Raw genomic sequence first — 19,163 nt, 5'->3', positions numbered from 1 at the left:
TTGGATTCACCTTTGCCTGATCTGCCAAAGCAATCTCATATCCCCTTTTTGCCCTCCTGATTTCTCTCTTAACTCTACTCCGGCAATCTCTATACTCTTCAAGGGATCCACTTGATCCCAGCTGCCTATGCATGTCATATGCCTCCTTCTTATTTTTGACTAGTGCCTCAATCTCCCGAGTCATCCAAGGTTCCCTACTTCTACCAGCCTTGCCCTTCACTTTATAAGGAATGTGCTTACCCTGAACCCTGGTTAACACACTTTTGAAAGCCTCCCACTTACCAGACGTCCCTTTGCCTGCCAACAGACTCTCCCAATCAACTTCTGAAAGTTCCTGTCTAATACCATCAAAATTGGCCTTTCCCCAATTTAGAATTTTAACTTTTGGGCCAGACCTATCCTTCTCCATAGCTATCTTAAAACTAATGGAATTATGATCACTGGTCCCAAAGTGATCCCTCACTAACACTTCTGTCACCTGCCCTTCCTTATTTCCCAAGAGGAGGTCAAGTTTTGCCCTCTCTCTAGTCGGGCCATCCACATACTGAATGAGAAATTCCTCCTGAATACACTCAACAAATTTCTCTCCATCCAAGCCCCTAATGCTATGGCTGTCCCAGTCAATGTTGGGAAAGTTAAAGTCCCCTACTATTACCACCCTATTTTTCTTGCAGCTGTCTGTAATCTCCTTACATATTTGCTCCTCAATTTCCCGTTGACTATTTGGGGGTCTGTAGTACAATCCTATCAAAGTGATCTCTCCCTTCTTATTTTTCAATTGTAAACAATTTTACAACACCAAGTTATAGTCCAGCAATTTTATTTTAAATTCACAAGCTTTCGGAGATTTTCTCCTTCCTCAGGCAAATGTTTCAAGAGCTCCTTGAAGCCTACGCATTTATACATATAGAACAATACATGGTGTTTACAGACTGCCCCTGCAACTGCCCGTTGCCAAGGCAATCACCGTGTTCAGACAGAGAGGTGTCACCTGCAGAACCCCCGAATACACATTCAACAAAAAAACAAACAGGGAAAAAAAACAGAGAAAAAAAAACACAGAGAGAGGCAGAAACATCCGGAAGGCAGAGAGAGCCAGCAAATGACCCATTATATTAAAAACAGATAACATTTGTTCGCTGGTGGGGTAACGTGTAGCGTGACATGAACCCAAGATCCCGGTTGAGGCACATCATTCTTATTTTTCAGTTCTACCCATATAGACTCAGTGGGCGAACCCTCGGATATATCCCCTCTCACTACTGCCGTGATGTTCTCCCTAATCAAGAACGCAACTCCCCCTCCTCTCTTACCTCCTGCTCTATCTTTCCTATAGCATCTGTACCCTGGAACATTGAGCTGCCAGTCCTGCCCCTCCCTTAGCCATGTTTCAGTAATAGCTATAACATCCCAGTCCCATGTACCCATCCATGCCCTGAGTTCATCTGCCTTGCCCATCAGACTTCTTGCATTGAAATAAATGCAGTTTAATCTAGACTTCCCTTGGTCTTTGCCCTGCTTTCTCAGACCATCTGTCCGGTTATGTTCTGTACACTCTCCCTTACTGCCTTTTGTTTCTGTCACCACTTTATTTCCCACTGACTTCCTGCATCGGTTCCCATCCCCCTGCCACATTAGTTTAAACCCTCCCCAACAGCACTGGCAAACACTCCCCCTAGGACATTGGTTCCAGTCCTGCCCAGATGCAGACCGTCCAATTTGTACTGGTCCCACCTCCCCCAGAACCGGTTCCAATGGCCCAGGAATTTGAATCCCTCCCTCTTGCACCATCTCTCAAGCCACGTATTCATCTTAGCTATCCTGTCATTCCTACTCTGACTAACCCGTGGCACTGGTAGCAATCCTGAGATTACTACCTTTGAGGTCCTACTCTTTAGTTTAACTCCTAACTCCCTAAATTCAGCTTGTAGGACCTCATCCTGTTTTTTACCTATATCGTTGGTGCCGATATGCACCACGACAACTGGCTGTTCACCCTCCCCCTCCAGAATGTCCTGCAGCCGCTCCGAGACATCCTTGACCCTTGCACCAGGGAGGCAACATACCATCCTGGAGTCTGGGTTGCGTCCGCAGTAACGCCTGTCTATTCCCCTTACAATCGAGTCCCCTATCACTATAGCTCTGCCACTCTTTTTCCTGCCCTCCTGTGCAGCAGAGCCAGCCACGGTGCCATGAACCTGGCCACTGCCACCTTCCCCTGGTGAGCCATCTCCCCCAACAGTATCCAAAACGGTATACCTGTTTTGGAGGGAGATGAGCGCAGGGGACCCCTGCACTGCCTTCCTACTCTTCCTCTGTCTGTATGGTTAGGTCTTTGTTTAAAGCTAGGTGGCAGCTGTGGCTCAGAGGTAGCACTCTTACCTCTCGGGTTAGATGGTTCAAGCCCCACTCCAGAGACTTGAGCACATAATTTAGGCTAGCACTTCCTATGCACTACTGACAGAATGCTGTGCTGTCTTTTGGATTAAGGTGGACGTGAAAGATCCCATGGCACTATTTCGAAGAAGAGCAGGGGAGTTCTCCCTGGTGTCCTAGCCAATATTTATCCCTCAATCAACATCACTAAAACAGATTATCTGGTCATTATCACATTGCTGTTTGTGGGATCTTGCTGTGCGCAAATTGGCTGCTGCGTCTCCTCATTAAAACAGTGACTACACTTCAAAAGTACTTCATTGGCGGTAAAGCACTTTGAGAAGTCCTGAGGTCATGAAAGGCACTACATAAATGCAAGTCTCCTTATTCTTCAATACAGGGTTTGTGTATTCCTCACCTCCACCAACACAGAAAGAAAAAATTCTCTTCAGGGAGCTCCCGGTTTTAAATTTGTTACACTACATGGACTAGCTAAAATTTTGCATAAAAATATAAATTATAGAGATTCTTATAACTTGAAACTAAGGTTACCAACCTTCCAGGTTAGTCAAACTGGGAGATTTTCCGATTAACTGCCCCCCCCGCCCCCCCCCCCTGCTGAGGTCCAGGAGGTGTTTGGTAAATGAGTGTGCAGACTATATTGAAATTGAAGATTACAACAATTTGCATTTATATAGCGCCTTTAACGTAGTAAAACATCTCAAGGCACTTCACAGGAACTTAATCAGACAAAATTTGACACCGAGCCAAAAAAGGAGAAATTAGATCAGGTGACCAAAAGCTTGGTCAAAGAGATAGGTTTTAAGGAGTGTCTTAAAGGACGAGAGAGAGGTAGAGAGGTGGAGAGGTTTAGGGAGGGCCTAGGCAGCTGAAGACATGGCCGCCAATGGTGGGGCGAAGGTAATTGAGGATGCACAAGAGGCCAGGAATGGAAGAATGCATGGTCATGGTCGCATAAGATGTCATTTATGACTTTGATTAGGGCCGTTTTAGTGCTGTGGCAGCGTTGGAAACCTGATTGGAGAGGTTCAAACATGGAGTTGCAGGAAAGATGGGCAAGAATTTAGGAGGCAATAACACATTCAAGGATTTTGGAGAGGAAAGGGAGGTTGGAGTCAGCCATACTCAGACTCTGTTGCCACAGGACTGGTGATTTTTTTGTTTTGTTTTCCTTCCTCTCCACTCTGCAAATTGGTTGGATTTGTTGGTTCAGCCAATCAAGGGTTTATCGAAAATTAAAACTGAACTTTCACACCAATCATTGGCCACCTCCATGCCCAATAGCTCTTTTTGCGCTTGCACCACCCCCTGACAGGCAGGATTCCGCATGTATGCCAGTCACAAAGTTTAGTCACTACGTGGAGCTATTTTACGGGTATGGACTTTACTTTGCTACTCTGCACCATCGGACCCTGCCCTCTCCATTGACATGAGATCGTGAGCGTTGGGGGGGGATCAGATTCTCGTTGGATGTCACCAAATGTCCGTGGCAGCAGCTGGTCAGAGCAGGGCGTGGAGATCATTTTTCCCGTCCCACCGGATTATTACTTATCCCCTGGATTGGTAATTATCAATGAGGAAGGAGTAAAAAAACAGAATAATCAGATTACTCCTTTTTATAATAGAAGAAAGACTTGCGTTCATAAAGCGCCTTTCACGACCTCAGGACATCCCACGGCACTTTACAGATTTTACAAAGAAGTACTTTAGAAGTGTAATCACTGTTGTAATGTAGGAAATGCAGCAGCCAATTTGCGCACAGCAAGATCCCACAAACAGCAATGAGATAATGACCAGATAATCTGTTTTAGTGATGTTCATTGAGGGATAAATATTCGCCAGGACACCGGGAAAATTCCTCTACTCTTCTTTGAAATAGTGCCACGGGATCTTTTACATCCACCTGAGAGGGCAGATGGGGCCTCGGTTTAACATTCTCATCCAAAAGATGGCACCTCCGTATTGCACTGAAGCGTCAGGCTAGATTTTGTGCTCAAGTCTCTGGAATGAGACCTGAACCCACAACCTTCTGCCTTAGAGACAAGAGTGCCACCACTGAGCCAGAGCTGACATCTTCATAACTAGACCTGAACTGACAAGTACCTGGAAGTGACTGATCACTGGCTGCAGGAAGTCACATGATGCAACCTCCAACAAGAGGACAACTAACCAGAGTTTGCAACCCTACTTGAAAATGGACACATTTAGTTTTGTCAAGGTTCTTGTTGTTATTCAAACTAATAGGGATAGAACATCTGGTCGCAGATGTTGCAATTCAGTTGACCCAGATCTACAAGTTCCTATTCCAAACAGGGGATTCCAATGTACCAGATCACTTCCCATTTAAGAGAATTGTTGAGCTAAGAAATGTTTAATGCTCATCCAGGAATAATATTTATCCTAATTATTGTGTCCATGTGCCAGACACCAGATTGTGCATGTGAACGTGAGGATGATCAGGGTGTCAGCAATGCCTTTCGGCATGAAGGGGGACCAGTATCTTAGTTAAAATGACATCTTATGAGTTCCCTTCGTTGCTCAATAGGTAAGTGTGCTGCATTGAGTGGGATTGAGCCAAACAAAGAATAAAATGCCAGGTTTGATCCCTGGTCTCTGATGAATTACCTGATCTCAGCCAAGACTGTGGTTGGGGTGCTACGACTGGCCTAAGAGCCAGGAAGGGAAAATCAACTATTCCCATTCCTTACTGCTATCCAGGGATATGCGCTGGAAGATGTGTACGTGTGAATGTTGGGGACGGATAGAACTGGGCTTGGCTCTGATGCACTCCACAGTCAAATAGCCTGCTGACACTCACATGAGAAATGATCACTTAAGTGAGATACATCAAAGTGTCAGGCTTGGCTCAGTGGTCGCACTCTCACATCTGAATCAGACATTCGTAGGTTCAAGCCCCACTCTAGAAATTTGAGTACATAAACCCAGGCTGTCACTTCAGTGCAGTACTGAGAGAGTGCTGCACTGTTGGAGGTACTGTATTTTGGGTGAGATGTTAAACCGAGGCCCCACCTGCCCTCTTAGGTGGATGTAAAAGATCCCATGGCATTATTTCGAAGAAGAGCAGAGGAATTCTCCCCAGTGTCCTGGCCAATATTTATCCTGCAACCAACATCACTAAAGACAGATTATGTGCTCATTATTTTATTGCTGCTTGTGGGACCTTGCTCTGTGCAAATTGGCTGCTGTGATGCCTACAACAGTGACTACACTTCAAAAGTGGGTGATTGAATATAACAGTAAGGACCTGATGTTGAATTTGTACAAGACATTGGTTGGGCCACAATTGGAGTATTGCATTCTGGGCACACTATTACAGGAAGGATATACAGCTGTAGAAAGGGAACAGTGACGATTCACTAGAATGATACCAGGAATCAGCGGTTATAGAGTAAAAACCCACATGCCTCTCCTTGGCGTGCACCGGGAGCACGTGTTGCAAAATTGTGCACTTCCGGCCAAGTGGACTTACAACTGAGGCTGGGAGTGTGTACTTTTGGGATGTGCGCTCCCAGTGCATGCAAAGGGTTCGCCCATGGGATTAGTTATTAAGAAAGCCTCAAAAAGTTGTGGCCCTGAAATTCAATGACACAGCGTCCGTTTTCCAAGCATAAAATGGGCACAAAAGCATCCAATATGGCGGGTGACGTGTGTGTGCACATTCTGAGTCAGAAGTGTGACGCCCGCCATATTGCATATTGGTATAGGCCTCAAAAGAGGTGTTCAGGGCCCGGGCCTGAAACAACAACAAAAACTTGCATTTGTATAGTGCGTTTAACATAGTAAAACATCGCAAGGCGCTTCACAAACAAAATTTGGCACCGAGCCACATAAAGAGATATTAGGATAGGTGACCAAAAGCTTGATCAAAGAGGTAGGTTTTAAGGAGCATCTTAAAGGAGAGAGAGGTAGAGAGGCGGAGAGGATTATGGAGGGAATTCCAGAGCTCAGGGCCTAGGCAGCTGAAGGCACGGCTGCCAATGGTGGAGCGAAGGAAAATGGGGATGCGCAAAAGGCCAGAATTGGAGGAGCGCAGAGATCTCAGAGGGTTGTAGGGCAGGAGGAGGTTACAGAGATAGGGAGGGGTGAGGCCATGGAGGGATTTGAAAACAAGGATGAGAATTTTAAAATTGAGGCGTTGCTGGACTGGGAGCCATAATAGGTCAGTGAGCACAGGGGTGATGGGTGAATGGGGTTTGTTGTGAGTTAGGATACAGGCAGAGTTTTGGATGAGCTCAAGTTTACGGAGAGTGCAAGATGGATTGCCAGCCTGGAGAACATTGGAATGGTTGAGTCTCGAGGTAACAAAGGCATGGATGAGGGTTTCAGCAGCAGATGAGCTGAGGCAGGGGCGGAAACAGGCAATATTACGGAGGTGGAAGTAGGCGGCCTTGGTGATGGGGAGGATGTGGGGTCGGAAGCTCAGCTCAGGATCAAATAGGACGCCAAGGTTGCGAACAGTGGCCAGGGAGAGGGATTTTGTCGGTGGCTAAGGAACAGAGTGGCTTCGGTCTACCCAATATTTAATTGGAAGAATTTTCTGTCGAACAAACAGCGTGACAAATCAGAGGCAGTGGAGGGGTCAAGAGAAGTGGTGGTAAGGTAGAGTTGGGTGTCGTCAGCGTACATGTGGAACCTGACGCGTTTTCGGATGATATCGCAGAGGGGCAGCATGTAGATGAGAAATAGAAGGGAGCCAAGGATAGATCCTTGGGGTCTCCAGAGGTAATGGTGAGGGAGTGGGAAGAGAAGCCATTCCAAGTAATTCTCTGATTACGACTGGATAGAAAGGAATGTAACTAGCCGAGGGCCGTCCCACCCAGCTGGACAACGGAGGAGAGGTGTTAGAGGATGATGATATGGTCAACCGTGTACCAAAGGCTGCAGACAGGTCGAGAAGATGGAGGAGGGATAGTTTACCATGGTTAGAGTCACATAGGATGCCATTTGTGACTTTGATAAAGGCCATTTCAGTGCTGTGGCAGGGACGGAAACCTGATTGGAAAGGCTCAAACATTGAGTTGTGGGAAAGGTGGTGTTAGGACGTATACATATACAAATGAAGTTGGAGCTGCCATTGGTGGTGCTGTAGAAATGTTAAAGGGCCATTACAGTGTGTGACAATATAAGGAAGGGGCCAGCACTTCCGCATCAGGGCACTGTTTCGCTTATTCACCAGCTGCTTTGCACTGCCTAACAAATATTTATCCTTTTAATTCTAATGGACTACGTCTGAACTTCTGTTGCTTTCAAAATGTTAGAGGAGCATCAAGAACTGGATAGGTTCCACAGCTATTTCCTCCAGGGGTTAAAATTTAAAAATGAGCATCAAAAACAAAACTCTGACTTTTTTTTTTAAAAAGGGCAGGGATTCCTGTGAAATTCAAGTGTGACTTTAATTACATACGGTAACAAGCAGACTGCTTAAATTGATGCAAAAATTATGGCTTGGGGGAAATATATTTTTTTAATTTGTTCTCGGGATTAGGGTGACGCTGGCAAGGCCGGTATTTACTGCCCATCCCTGGTTGCCCTGAGAAGGTGGTGGTGGGCCTTCTTCTTGAACCACTGCAGTCCTTGTAGTGATGGTGCTCCCGCAATGTTAGGTAGGGTTAGGTATTTGCAGTAAATCATTTGTAATACAAGTTTTCACTGTGATTGGGCATGAAAAATTAAGATTTAAGTGGTGCCCCAAAACTAATCTATCTATATATTAATTAAAAGGATTGTGACTGTGCCTTTTGAGCCATCTTATTAGTTGACAATAATCATATGAGCATTCTGTATCACTTTCTAGCAAATCTATGCCCTCCTGCAGTCTTTCACAATCCTTCACAACCCCCAATTGGGTGTCATTACTGAATATATGCCAATCAGCATCTGTAAAGAGAAAAGACAGATTTTGACTTTTTAGTTATGTATCCTTCATTAGACACTAGACATTAGATGCTGACTGACCTGCTGTATGTTTCCAGCAATTTATGATGATGTATATGATGTTTGAGCACATACCCACCTTGATTGCAATGAAGTTGGACATTCAACATCCCCTTCAACTTAGGAATGTACAGAGTGGGAAGAAATTGCTACTCCAGAGACCACCGTTACTTGAAGCAAAAGAGTTTAGTTTTCTTTGCCCCCAAATATAGGCTGAAAGATAGTGAGAAGAAAATAAAATAAAATCATCCATCTAAAGTATAAAAAAAGATTGTGTCCTTCCAGTGTCCATCCCTTTTGAATTATTTCATTGGTTTGTGAGAACCACATGACTGGTTAGCAGCGACCAGTTAGATGCGAGTGCTGGACTCTCTGCCTTCTGCTGTTTTCTCCCAGGTCGCCTGAGCTATATTCTCAGCTCACCTGTTCTCCAGTCCCTGACTGCACTTATAGTCTGTTCTGCAGCCCACGTGTGCTCTGTTCTCAAGCTTCTGCTCCAATCCACTCCTGGCACCTGGGCTCTGCCCCTTGGATCCTGTGCCGTGCTCTGGCCTCCTTACTGTGTCCTGGCCGCAGATACCGGCTTCTCAGCACTCCCCTACCCAAGTCCCTGCCATCCACGGGTCCGGATTTCTCTCTCATCTGCATGTATGGCAACAGCTTGGGACATGCCAGTACCAGTTAGGGCTGTGGTTCTAAATCCAGCACAACAGTGTGACAGAGGGTCAATTCAATCGGGGGCAGAGGTCCCATCGCCTGCTCCCTCCCAGACATGGTCCCCGCTCAGTCCCAAGCACCACCCCACCCCCGCCCCCCAGTTCCATCAATGCTTCAACTACTGCACCCACACCCATGCCCCTATACTTCTTCATTCATACACAGGGAGTGATGAAATCATTTTTGTTGCTATCAGAACCCCACGTCTGGCTCCAGGAATCAACGGTGCTGAGAAGAAAGATAGTGAGAGATAGAGAGAGAGAGAGAGAGAGATAACTAGACAATGAGACTGCCTACTTCCACCTCCGTAACATCGTCTGTCTCCGCCCAGTCTCAGTTCATCTGCTTCTGAAACCCTCATCCATGTCTTTGTTAACTCTTAACTTGACTATTCCAATGCTCTCGTAGCCAGCCTCCCATTTTCCACCCTCCATAAACTTGATCTCATCCAAAACTCTGCTGCACCGAGACCTGTTCACCCATCACCCCTGTGCTCGCTGACCTACATTGGCTTCTGTTCCGGCAACGCCTCGATTTTAAAATTCTCATCCTTGCTTTTAAATCGCTCCATGGCCTCACCCCTCCTGATCTCTGGAACCTCCTCCAGCACTATCACCCTCCGAGATCTCTGCGCTCCTCCAACTCTGGCCTCTTGTGCATCCCCGATTTTAATCGCTCCACCAGTCGCGGCTGTGTCTTCAGCCGCCTAGTCCCTAAGCTCTGGAATTCCCTCTCTAAACCTCTCCGCCTCTCTCTCCTCCTTTAAAGTCACCTCTTTGACCAAGCTTTTGGTCACCTGTCCCAATATCTCCTTATATGGCTTGATGTTAAATTTTGTTTGATAACGCTCCTGTGAAGTGCCTTGGGACGTTTTACTACGTTAAAGGCGCTACATAAAGGCAAGTTGTTGTTGTTGTTGACTTGTATCAGAGGCATTCAGAGAGACATGCAGAAGGGAGAGGAGCCAGAAGAATGGAAAGACTTACAGAAAGTGAGAAAAGGGGATGGAGAAACAGGCACAGAGACAAATAATGATGGAAAGTGTTTGCGAGCCATACAGAGAGAGACAAACAGAAAAAGAGAGAGAGACAAGATTGAAAAAGGTTGGACTAGGAGACAAGCTGAAATGGTTACAGCGAGTGGAAGGCACTTTTTTTCTGTGAACATTGCCACGTAAGATCATCTAGCTAGAGAAATCTATCTATATAGAATAAAATGTTTTGTGACTGTAATGAATGTTATTTTGTACTCAACATCTATCAGTATTCTTCTTTTTTCCCCAAGCCTTTTCACTTTCTCAAATCCCCCCAAAAAGTTTCTCTCCATTTACAGCAAAAAGAAATTCTCTGAAAGACAGCCAGAATGAGAGTTCTTCATGCAGCCAACTATAGTCTCTTAAAAATAAAATTTATAGCATATTATACATAAAATGTTCAGCACTTACAAAAATAATCAAACTTACCCTTTTTTTCCAATTGTCCCACATGGCCTGATGCATTCCATGAACCTCAAAAGCACCTCCAATCTCGGTACCCTTAGCCTCTGTCCAAGTCAATGATCTAAAGCGTGGAATCATCTTTGTTGCCCTATCCTGAAACTTTTCCTCCTCCTTCAGTGCAATTCTGAGGATGGGACATGAAGGTTGATTCCCCAGTCAGGCACTCCCAGCAAGGAGTTTCTCTTGCAGGGAACTCTGATCCATTTAAACAGATGGAAAAGCAAGGTCCGTGGGCGTGCGGTTTCTTTACCATTGCTCCCCCGGGAGGGCTCGATTGGGGAATCACTCCCGTTAAGCCAAGGCTGTCTCTGTCTGCTCGTTCTGTTGGTTCAGAAGAATGTTAAAGATCCCATGGCACTACTTGAAGGAGAGCAGGGACTCCTCCCAGGTCATGGCCAACATTCCTCCCTCAATGAACATCACCAAAAAAAAATTAACTCGCTATCTATCTCATTGCTTTTAGTGGAAATACTTACAGTGCAAAAATGGTTATCATGATTGCCTATGGTGGCTTTACTTCAAAGTAATTAATTGTACATGAAGTGTTTTGGGACATTTTTGAGAGATGTGATAAGGTGCTATATAAATGGAAGTCTTCCTTTCACAGCTTGACCAGTTGAGCCCTAACTTTAGCAGTGCATGCAAGAAACTGCATGGGCACAGACGATCTCTCTCTCGGCCAGTTGTCTCTTGTGCCTGTGTGATTAAATAACATGCTAACAATCTGTGCTCTCTGCTCCGCCTGTATTATCTGTGGTGCCTGTGTTACCTGGGTCGCCTGTGCTATCTGCGGTGCTTGTTAACTGTATCAATGATTTGGACGAGGGGACCAAATGTAATATTTCCAAGTTTTCTGATGACACAAAACTAGGTGGGAATGTGAGTTGTGAGGAGGATGCAAAGAGGCTTCAAGGGGATATAGACAGGCTAAGTGAGTGGGCAAGAACATGGCAGATGGAGTATAATGTGGAAAAATGTGAAGATATCTACTTTGGTAGGAAAAACAGAAATGCAGAGTATTTTTTAAATGGTGAGAGATTGGGAAATGTTGATGTTCAAAGGGACCTGGGTGTCCATGTACACCCTATCTAGATGTCCATCATCCTTTTTGCTAACATTTCAATGTTTGTGCACTGCTTGTGCTATCTGCAGTGCTTGTGTTATCTCCTCTGCCCATGCTATCTGCGCTGCCTGTGCTATCTGCGCTGCCTGTGCTATCTGCTCCGCCTGTGCTATCTGCTCCGCCTGTGCTATCTGCGGTGCCTGTGTTATTTGCTCCGCCTGTGTTTCTCGGTCACTCCCTATTCCATCTAGATTTTCCTCCGCTTTGTGCCCAGGATTTGCCTATTTTCCGAATGCAAAGCACACCAATAAGGGGATGGAGACCTGTTATCCCAGATCTCCGGTCTCTTCACACTTCATGTGTACTTTCAGCATATCCCAGAGCGTGGGCAGAGACCTGGGACATGATTATAGCTCGGAGCCAGGAACCCAGCGCATGTGTAGATATCCGGAAGTCAAAGAAGTGCATCGCAATCTGCGATCGCAACTCAATTGAAGGTAAGTATTTAAGTAAGCCTCTGGGTTTCTCTTGCACCAGGTAGCCAGATAGACAGGCTGGCTGCCTGTCGGAAGGGAAAGGAGCCTCGAATCGAAGAGGGGGGAGGGCGGAAGAGAGAGATCATGTGCCATGGAAGAAATCAGAGGGGTGGAGGGTGTGGGGGACATGGTCGACATTGGATGGGCCTTGGAGAAGGTCAGGGGGTGGGGTGGGGGGAGGGGGTTGTCCACCATAGGAGGTGGGGGGTCGGCTAATCGCGGGGATCCGATCAAGCTGGGTGAGCTTGTTGGTCCTGGATGAAACACTGCTGCTCCTCCTGGCCCACAAGCAGTGCAATAAAGGCATTCACTTCATGGATCCGTCCCACCTCGCCTGCTTTCACCTGATGTGAATTAGAAGTGATGGGAAACCTGAAGGTTAAATTTGTTTGACATTTCTAATATACAAAAAATTAAGTGCCTCAACTATTGCAATGAGGTACAATGCCACCTTAAATATCGGCCTGCCGGCTTTAAGTGGGGACAGGACTTCCGGTTCCTGTTGTGCACGCACAACCAAACACACCTGGGTTAAGCCCGGAAGTGGGTGCATTGGAGCTGGAATGCGGTCCAAAAACAAACTATTTTTACTGCCCATCCATCCCCATCCCACCCATTCTTGGGGGCTAAAATTACCCCTACGGTGCCTGAAACAGACAGCAAAGTAAATGTAAATGATGCTGGAGTGACATCAGAATGCCTCCTGCGTCATTTTCCTGGGTGTCCGCCTGGCAGAGGCTCAAATGCGTCAGCACCCACTGAAAGTGAGACTCAGAGGTTGCTGGGAGCCCCCTCAGATTGGAGGATCTCAGAAGGGGCTGCCAGCAATCTCCTCGCACCTCCCAACAGGGAAGAGCTCTGCCCTTCAGGATCACCAAGGAGGATCGTCAGGGCAGGAGATCTTCTGACTGCTATATTTGGACAGAAGCTAGAAGACCCCCAAAGCCTGTGGCAGTTACCGGTGCTGCAGGCCTTTCTTGGCCTAGATGGCACTGCACTCTGCAACTCTGCTTTTGAGTGCCCCATCATTCCAGGAGGTGATCCTGCAACAGGGGCATGCGCTGAACCCAGAAATACAGGTGGGTTCAGGTCCATTCAGGTGGAACGTACTTTGTGTGGGCAGAGGGAAGAAAAATTAGCTCTTCAATTCCACTCATTTTCAGGTAAAATTTAACCAGAAACTTAACTGGACCAGCCATATAAATACTGTGGCTACGAGAGCAGGTCAGAGGCTGGGTATTCTGCGGCAAGTGACTCACCTCCTGACTCCCCAAAGCCTTTCCACCATCTACAAGGCACAAGTCAGGAGTGTGATGGAATACTCTCCACTTGCCTGGATGAGTGCAGCTCCAACAACACTCAAGAAGCTCGACACCATCCAAGATAAAGCAGCCCGCTTGATTGGCACCCCATCCACCACCCTAAACATTCACTCCCTTCACCACCGGCGCACTGTGGCTGCAGTGTGCACCATCCACAGGATGCACTGCAGCAACTCGCCAAGGCTTCTTCGACAGCACCTCCCAAACCCGCGACCTCTACCACCTAGAAGGACAAGAGCAGTAGGCGCATGGGAACAACACCACCTGCACGTTCCCCTCCAAGTCACACACCATCCCGACTTGGAAATATATCGCCGTTCCTTCATTGTCGCTGGGTCAAAATCCTGGAACTCCCTTCCTAACAGCACTGTGGGAGAACTGTCACCACACGGACTGCAGCGGTTCAAGAAGGCGGCTCACCACCACCTTCTCGAGGGCAATTAGGGATGGGCAATAAATGCTGGCCTCGCCAGCGACGCCCACATCCCGTGAACGAATAAAAAAATAAATAAATAAAACCTCTACTGAACCGCAGTGACGAGGTGACAACCAAGTCCTGAGAGCAGAACTGGTGGTCCATCATGCAAGCCTCTCAGGTGGGCAGTTTAAATTTGTCTGTCCAACTTACCAGGAGAATCGAGTAATGAGCGAAAAATGTAAGTCGTAGCAGCTTGGTGCGATTGAATATCACTCAGACCCAAAGGCTATTCAGGCTTGAGTGTCTTGCACTCTGGCTCAAGTAAAATCTGGTATCAGTAAAGTGACCATGAAGCTGTCGGATTGGTGTAAAAACCCAACTGGTTCACTAACGTCCTTCAGGGATGGAAACCTGCCGTCCTTTTCCGGTATGCCCTATATGTGACTCCAGTCCCACATCAACATGGTTGACTCTTAACTGCCCTCTGAAGTGGTCCAGCAAGCCAGTCAGTTGTAATGAGGGATTGGCAAATAAATGCCAGCAAAGTCCACATCCCAAGAATGAACTTTTTAAAAAACACATTCTCAGGTCATCTAGAAGTGTTTCAAGAAAAAAAAGTTACAGGAAGTTCAGGAAACTAAACAGTAACAAACAGCACTACTTTTAAATTGACTGCAAGAGCTGGACAGAGAACAAGAATTACCTGTTTGGCTGCATAGGAAAAAGACCAGAAGCATGCGTACCAGTGAAACTGGAGGCTGCAAACACGGGGATACTTGAGAAGGACAGCTGCAAATGTGAGGTGGATGAGAAGGAACGCCAACGCAGTTTCAAGGCTGTGGATCAGAAGACACAAGAACAGCACATAGAGGCTCTGCTCAAATTCAAGAGATCAGAAACATCAACATGGTAGCCTAATGAAAGAACGAGCATTTATATAGCGCCTTTCACAGCAATGAGATAAATGATTTGTTTTAGTGACATTGGCTGAAGGATAAGTGCGTTGGTCAGGGCACTGGGAGAACTCCCTTGCTCTCCTTCTTTTATATCCACCTGTGTTTTCTACTTCCATCTGAGAGGGCTGATGAGGCCTCAGTTTATCGTCTTATCCAAATAACAATGGCGCACTCCCTCAATACTGCACTGAAGCATCAGCCTAGATTTGCGGGGTCTTTTTTTTTTCTGTATTCCAAAAACATCCAGCCTGTCCTTCCATGGATAAAGATGGCCCTTACCAGGCCTTTCCTCTCCTCCTTCCCAATACTCTTTCACCATGGGTACCATGCTGCTTCTCACACTCTGGCCTTGGAGCTCCTGGCGTTGCCATGCCAACCGCCCTCTAGCGCCCAGCGCTTTCTGGGAACGTTTCAGACAGGAAGCTGATTGGCTGCAGTTTCCGACGCCCCCGCGTACGCCATGGCGGCCTCCAGAGTGCTGCTGTTGTCGGTGCGGCTCCGGGCGGCGAGACTCAGGTAAAACCCGGCTTTAGTTGGTGGGCGGCTCGGTGAAATCCGGGTAGAACGGAGCCGGGGCGGGAGACGGCGTTAACTTAAGCGACAGGCCGCTGTCACCCGGTGAAAGGTCTGCTAGCGGGCTGGTGCTAGGCCGCCTCCGGGAGTGGGTCGGGTCCCAGTGATGGAGAGCGGCAGCAGTAAGATGTGCCCTGTCCTGTCACTATTAAGGAGCCGTTCGTGGGCTCGAACCGCACGGGTTTATTGATGGGTTAGTGTTCTGGAATATTAATAAACATTAAACCAAACTGAGTGACTGTCACTCGTCAGGTGCGACATTAGACTGGTCAGCAGGTACCACGACATCAATTGCTTCCATTTTCACGACCCCAGGACGTCCCAAAGAGCTTTACAGCCAATGAAGTACTTTTTGAAGTGTACTCAGTATTGTAATGTAGAAAACTCTGCAGCCAAATTGTGCTCAGCAAGGTCCCACAAACAGCAATGTGATAATGACCAGATAATTTGTTTTAGTGATATTGGTTGAGGGATAAATATTGGCCAGGACACTGGCTCAGGGAGAACTTCTCTGCTCTTGGAATAGTGCCATGGGATTTTTACGTCCATCTGAGAGACCCCAAGGGAGGTGGTAGCAAATAGCTTGAAATGTTTTTTTCAAATGCATTCAAGGGAAGAGGGTGTGCTAAAATTGCATTTGTTTCAAAAGAATTGCAAATCTTCTCACTCTTGTCATGAAAATGGGGACATTCTCAGGCAGGGTATGGTGAGCATCAGCAATCTTGCATAGGAACAGGAGTAGGCCAATCAGACCCTCAAGCCTGTTCTGCATTCAATTAGATCATGAGAACATAAGAAATAGGAGCAGGAGTAAGCCATAAGGCCCCTCAAGCCTGCTCCACCATTCAGTAAGATCATGGCTGATCTTCGACCTCAACTCCACTTTCCTGCCCGATTTCCCCTAGAGTCCAAAAATCTATCTATCTCAGCCTTGAACATATTCAATGACTCAGTATCCACAGCCCTCTGAGGCAGAGAATTCCAAAGATTCACAATCCTCTGCGTGAAGAAATTCCTCCTCAGTCATAAATGGCTGACCACAAGGGAGAGGTTGGATAGACTGAGACTTTTTTCCCTGGAGAGTAGGAGGTTAAGGGGTGATCTTATAGAAGTCTATAAAATAATGAGGGGCATAGATAAGGTAGATAGTCAAAATCTTTTCCCAAAGGTAAGGGAGTCTATAATGAGGGGGCATAGATTTAAGGTGAGAGGGGAGAGATACAAAAGGGTCCAGAGGGGCAATTTTTTCACTGTCTGGTGAGTGTCTGGAACGAGCTGCCAGAGGCAGTAGTAGAGGCGGGTACAATTTTGTCTTTTAAAAAGCATTTGGACAGTTACATGGGTAAGATGGGTTTAGAGGGATATGGGCCAAATGCAGGCAACTGGGACTAGCTTAGTGGTATAAACTGGGCGACATGGACATGTTGGGCCGAAGGGCCTGTTTCCATGTTGTAAACTTCTATGACTCTATTATCCTGAGACTATGCCCCCTAATTCTAGACTCTCCAGCCATGGGAAACAACCGCTCAACATCTACCCTGTCAAGCCCTCTTAGAATCTTATGTTTCAATGAGATCACCTCTCATTCTTCTAAACTCCAGAGAGGATAGGCCCATTCTACTCAATGTCTCCTCATAGGACAACCCTCTCATCCCAGGAATCAATCTAGTGAACCTTCGTTGCACCATCTCTAAAGCAAATATATCCTTCCTTAGATGAGGAAACGAAAACTCTCAGTACTCCAGGCGAGGTCTCACCAAATCTCTGTACAATTGTAGTAAGACAAGTCCTTACTCTTGAACTATAACCCCCTTGCAATAAAGGCCAACATGCCATTTGCCTTCCTTATTGCTTGCTGCACCTGCATGCTACTTTTTTGTGTTTCTTGTACGAGGACTCCCAAATCTCCCCGAACGCTAACATTTAATAGTTTCTCACCATGTAAAAAGTATTCTGTTTTTCCATTCTTCCTACCAAAGTGAATAACCTCACATTTCCCCACATTATACTCCATCTGCCACCTTCTTGCCCTCTCACAACCTGCTTATATCCCTTTGCATATTCTTTGTGCCCTCCTCACAGCTTAATTTCCCACCTAACTTTGTATCGTCAGCAAACTTGGATACATTACACTCGGTCCCTTCATCTAAGTCATTAATATAGATTGTAAATAGCTGAGGCCCATGCACTGATCCTTGCCGCACCCCACTAGTTACAGCCTGTCAACCTGAAAATGACCTGTTTATCCCTACTCTCTGTTTTCTGTCCGTTAACCAATCCTCTATCCATGCTAATATATTACCTCCAACCTCATGAGCCCTTATCTTTATGTGGCACCTTATCGAATGCCTTTTGAAAATCCAAATATACTACGTCCACTGGTTCCTGCTAATTACATCCTCAAAAAACTCTAATAAATTTGTCAAACATTATTTCGCTTTCATAAAACTCTGTTGACTCTCATCATATTATGATTTTCTAAGTGCCCTGTTACTACTTCCTTAATATTGGATTCCAGCATTTTCCCAATGGCTGATGTCAGGCTAACTGGCCTGTAGTTCCCTGTTTTCTCTCTCCCTCCTTTCTTGAATAGCGGGGTTACATTTGCTACCCTCCAATCCGCTGGGACCATTCTAGAATCTAAGGAATTTTGGAAGATTATAACCATTGCATCCACTATCTCTGCAGCCACCTCTTTTAGAACCCAAGGATGTAGGCCATCAGGTCCATGGGATTTATCGGCTTTTAGTCCCATTAGTTTCTCCAGTACTTTTTCTCTACTGATACTAATTACTTTAACTTCCTCACTCTCGTTAGCCCCTTGGTTCCCCACTATTTTTGGTATGCTTTTTGAGCTCTCTACTGTAAAGACAGATACAAAATATTTGTTAAAGGTCCCTGCTATTTCCTTATTCCTCATTTATAATTTTTCTTGTCTCAGTCTCTAAGGGGCCTGTTTTGCTACTCCCTTTCTGCATTCTTGAAGAAGCTCTTACAATCTGTTTTTGTATTTCTTGCTAGTTAACTTTCATTCTATTTTCACTTTTTTAAATCAATTTTTTGTTCGTCCTTTGGTTTCTAAAACTCTCCCAATCATCAGGCTTACTATTCTTGGCAACAATATAGGCCTCTTCTTTTAATCTAATACTATCCTTAACTTGTTTAGTTAGCCATGGATGAATCACTTTTCCCGTGGAGTTTTTATTTCTCAATGGAATGTATGTTCGTTGAGAATATTAAAATATTTCTTTAAATATTCACCATTGCTTATCTACTGTCATACCTTTTTAATCTAATTTCCCAATCTACCCTAGCCAACTCGCCCCTCATACCTATGTAATTGACTTTATTTAAGTGCAAGACTCTAGTTTCGATTTGAAGTACGTCACTCTCAAACTCAATGTGAAATTCTATCATATTATGATCACTCTTTCCCAGAGAATCCTTTACTGAGAGATTGCTAATTAACCCTGTCTCATTACACAATACAAGATCTAAAATAGCTGTTCCCTGGTTGGTTCCGTGATGTATTGCTCTAGGAAACTGTCTTGCATACATTCCATGAACTCGTCCTCCAGTCTGCCTTTGCCAATTTGATTTGTCCAGTCTATATGAAGATTAAAGTCCCCCACGATTATTGCATTACCTTTGTTACAAGCTCCTATTATTTCTTGATTAATACTATGTTCAACGATATAGCTACTGTTAGGGGGCCTATAAACTACTCC

At 45.8% G+C, this 19,163-nt stretch overlaps 2 protein-coding genes across 3 annotated transcripts in view; one reads left to right on the top strand and one right to left on the bottom strand.

Moving 5' to 3' along the window:
- Positions 1–15,209, bottom strand: part of sxph (saxiphilin) — a 103,174-nt gene extending 87,965 nt beyond the window's left edge. The window contains exon 1 of one of the 2 annotated variants that reach the window (XM_068006273.1): positions 15,142–15,209. Coding sequence is in view for 1 of the 2 variants with exons in the window: in XM_068006272.1 (XP_067862373.1) it covers positions 14,610–14,643 (34 nt within the window). In the remaining variant the exon portion in view is untranslated. Of the gene's footprint in view, positions 1–14,609; positions 14,717–15,141 lie in introns of those variants that run through there. The other variant, XM_068006272.1, reaches the window with a different exon arrangement.
- Positions 15,210–15,308: 99 nt separating this feature from the next.
- Positions 15,309–19,163, top strand: part of pisd (phosphatidylserine decarboxylase) — a 98,805-nt gene continuing 94,950 nt past the window's right edge. The window contains exon 1 of the mRNA XM_068005506.1: positions 15,309–15,378. Within this exon, the coding sequence (XP_067861607.1) occupies positions 15,323–15,378 (56 nt within the window). The 5' untranslated portion in view covers positions 15,309–15,322. The remainder of the gene's footprint in view (positions 15,379–19,163) is intronic.

The sequence above is a fragment of the Heptranchias perlo genome, chromosome 25 (assembly GCF_035084215.1).
Source record: "Heptranchias perlo isolate sHepPer1 chromosome 25, sHepPer1.hap1, whole genome shotgun sequence".
NCBI lineage: Eukaryota > Metazoa > Chordata > Chondrichthyes > Hexanchiformes > Hexanchidae > Heptranchias > Heptranchias perlo.
The sequence above is the reverse complement of the archived record's forward strand: the minus strand, read 5'-3'. Positions and strand labels throughout refer to the sequence as shown.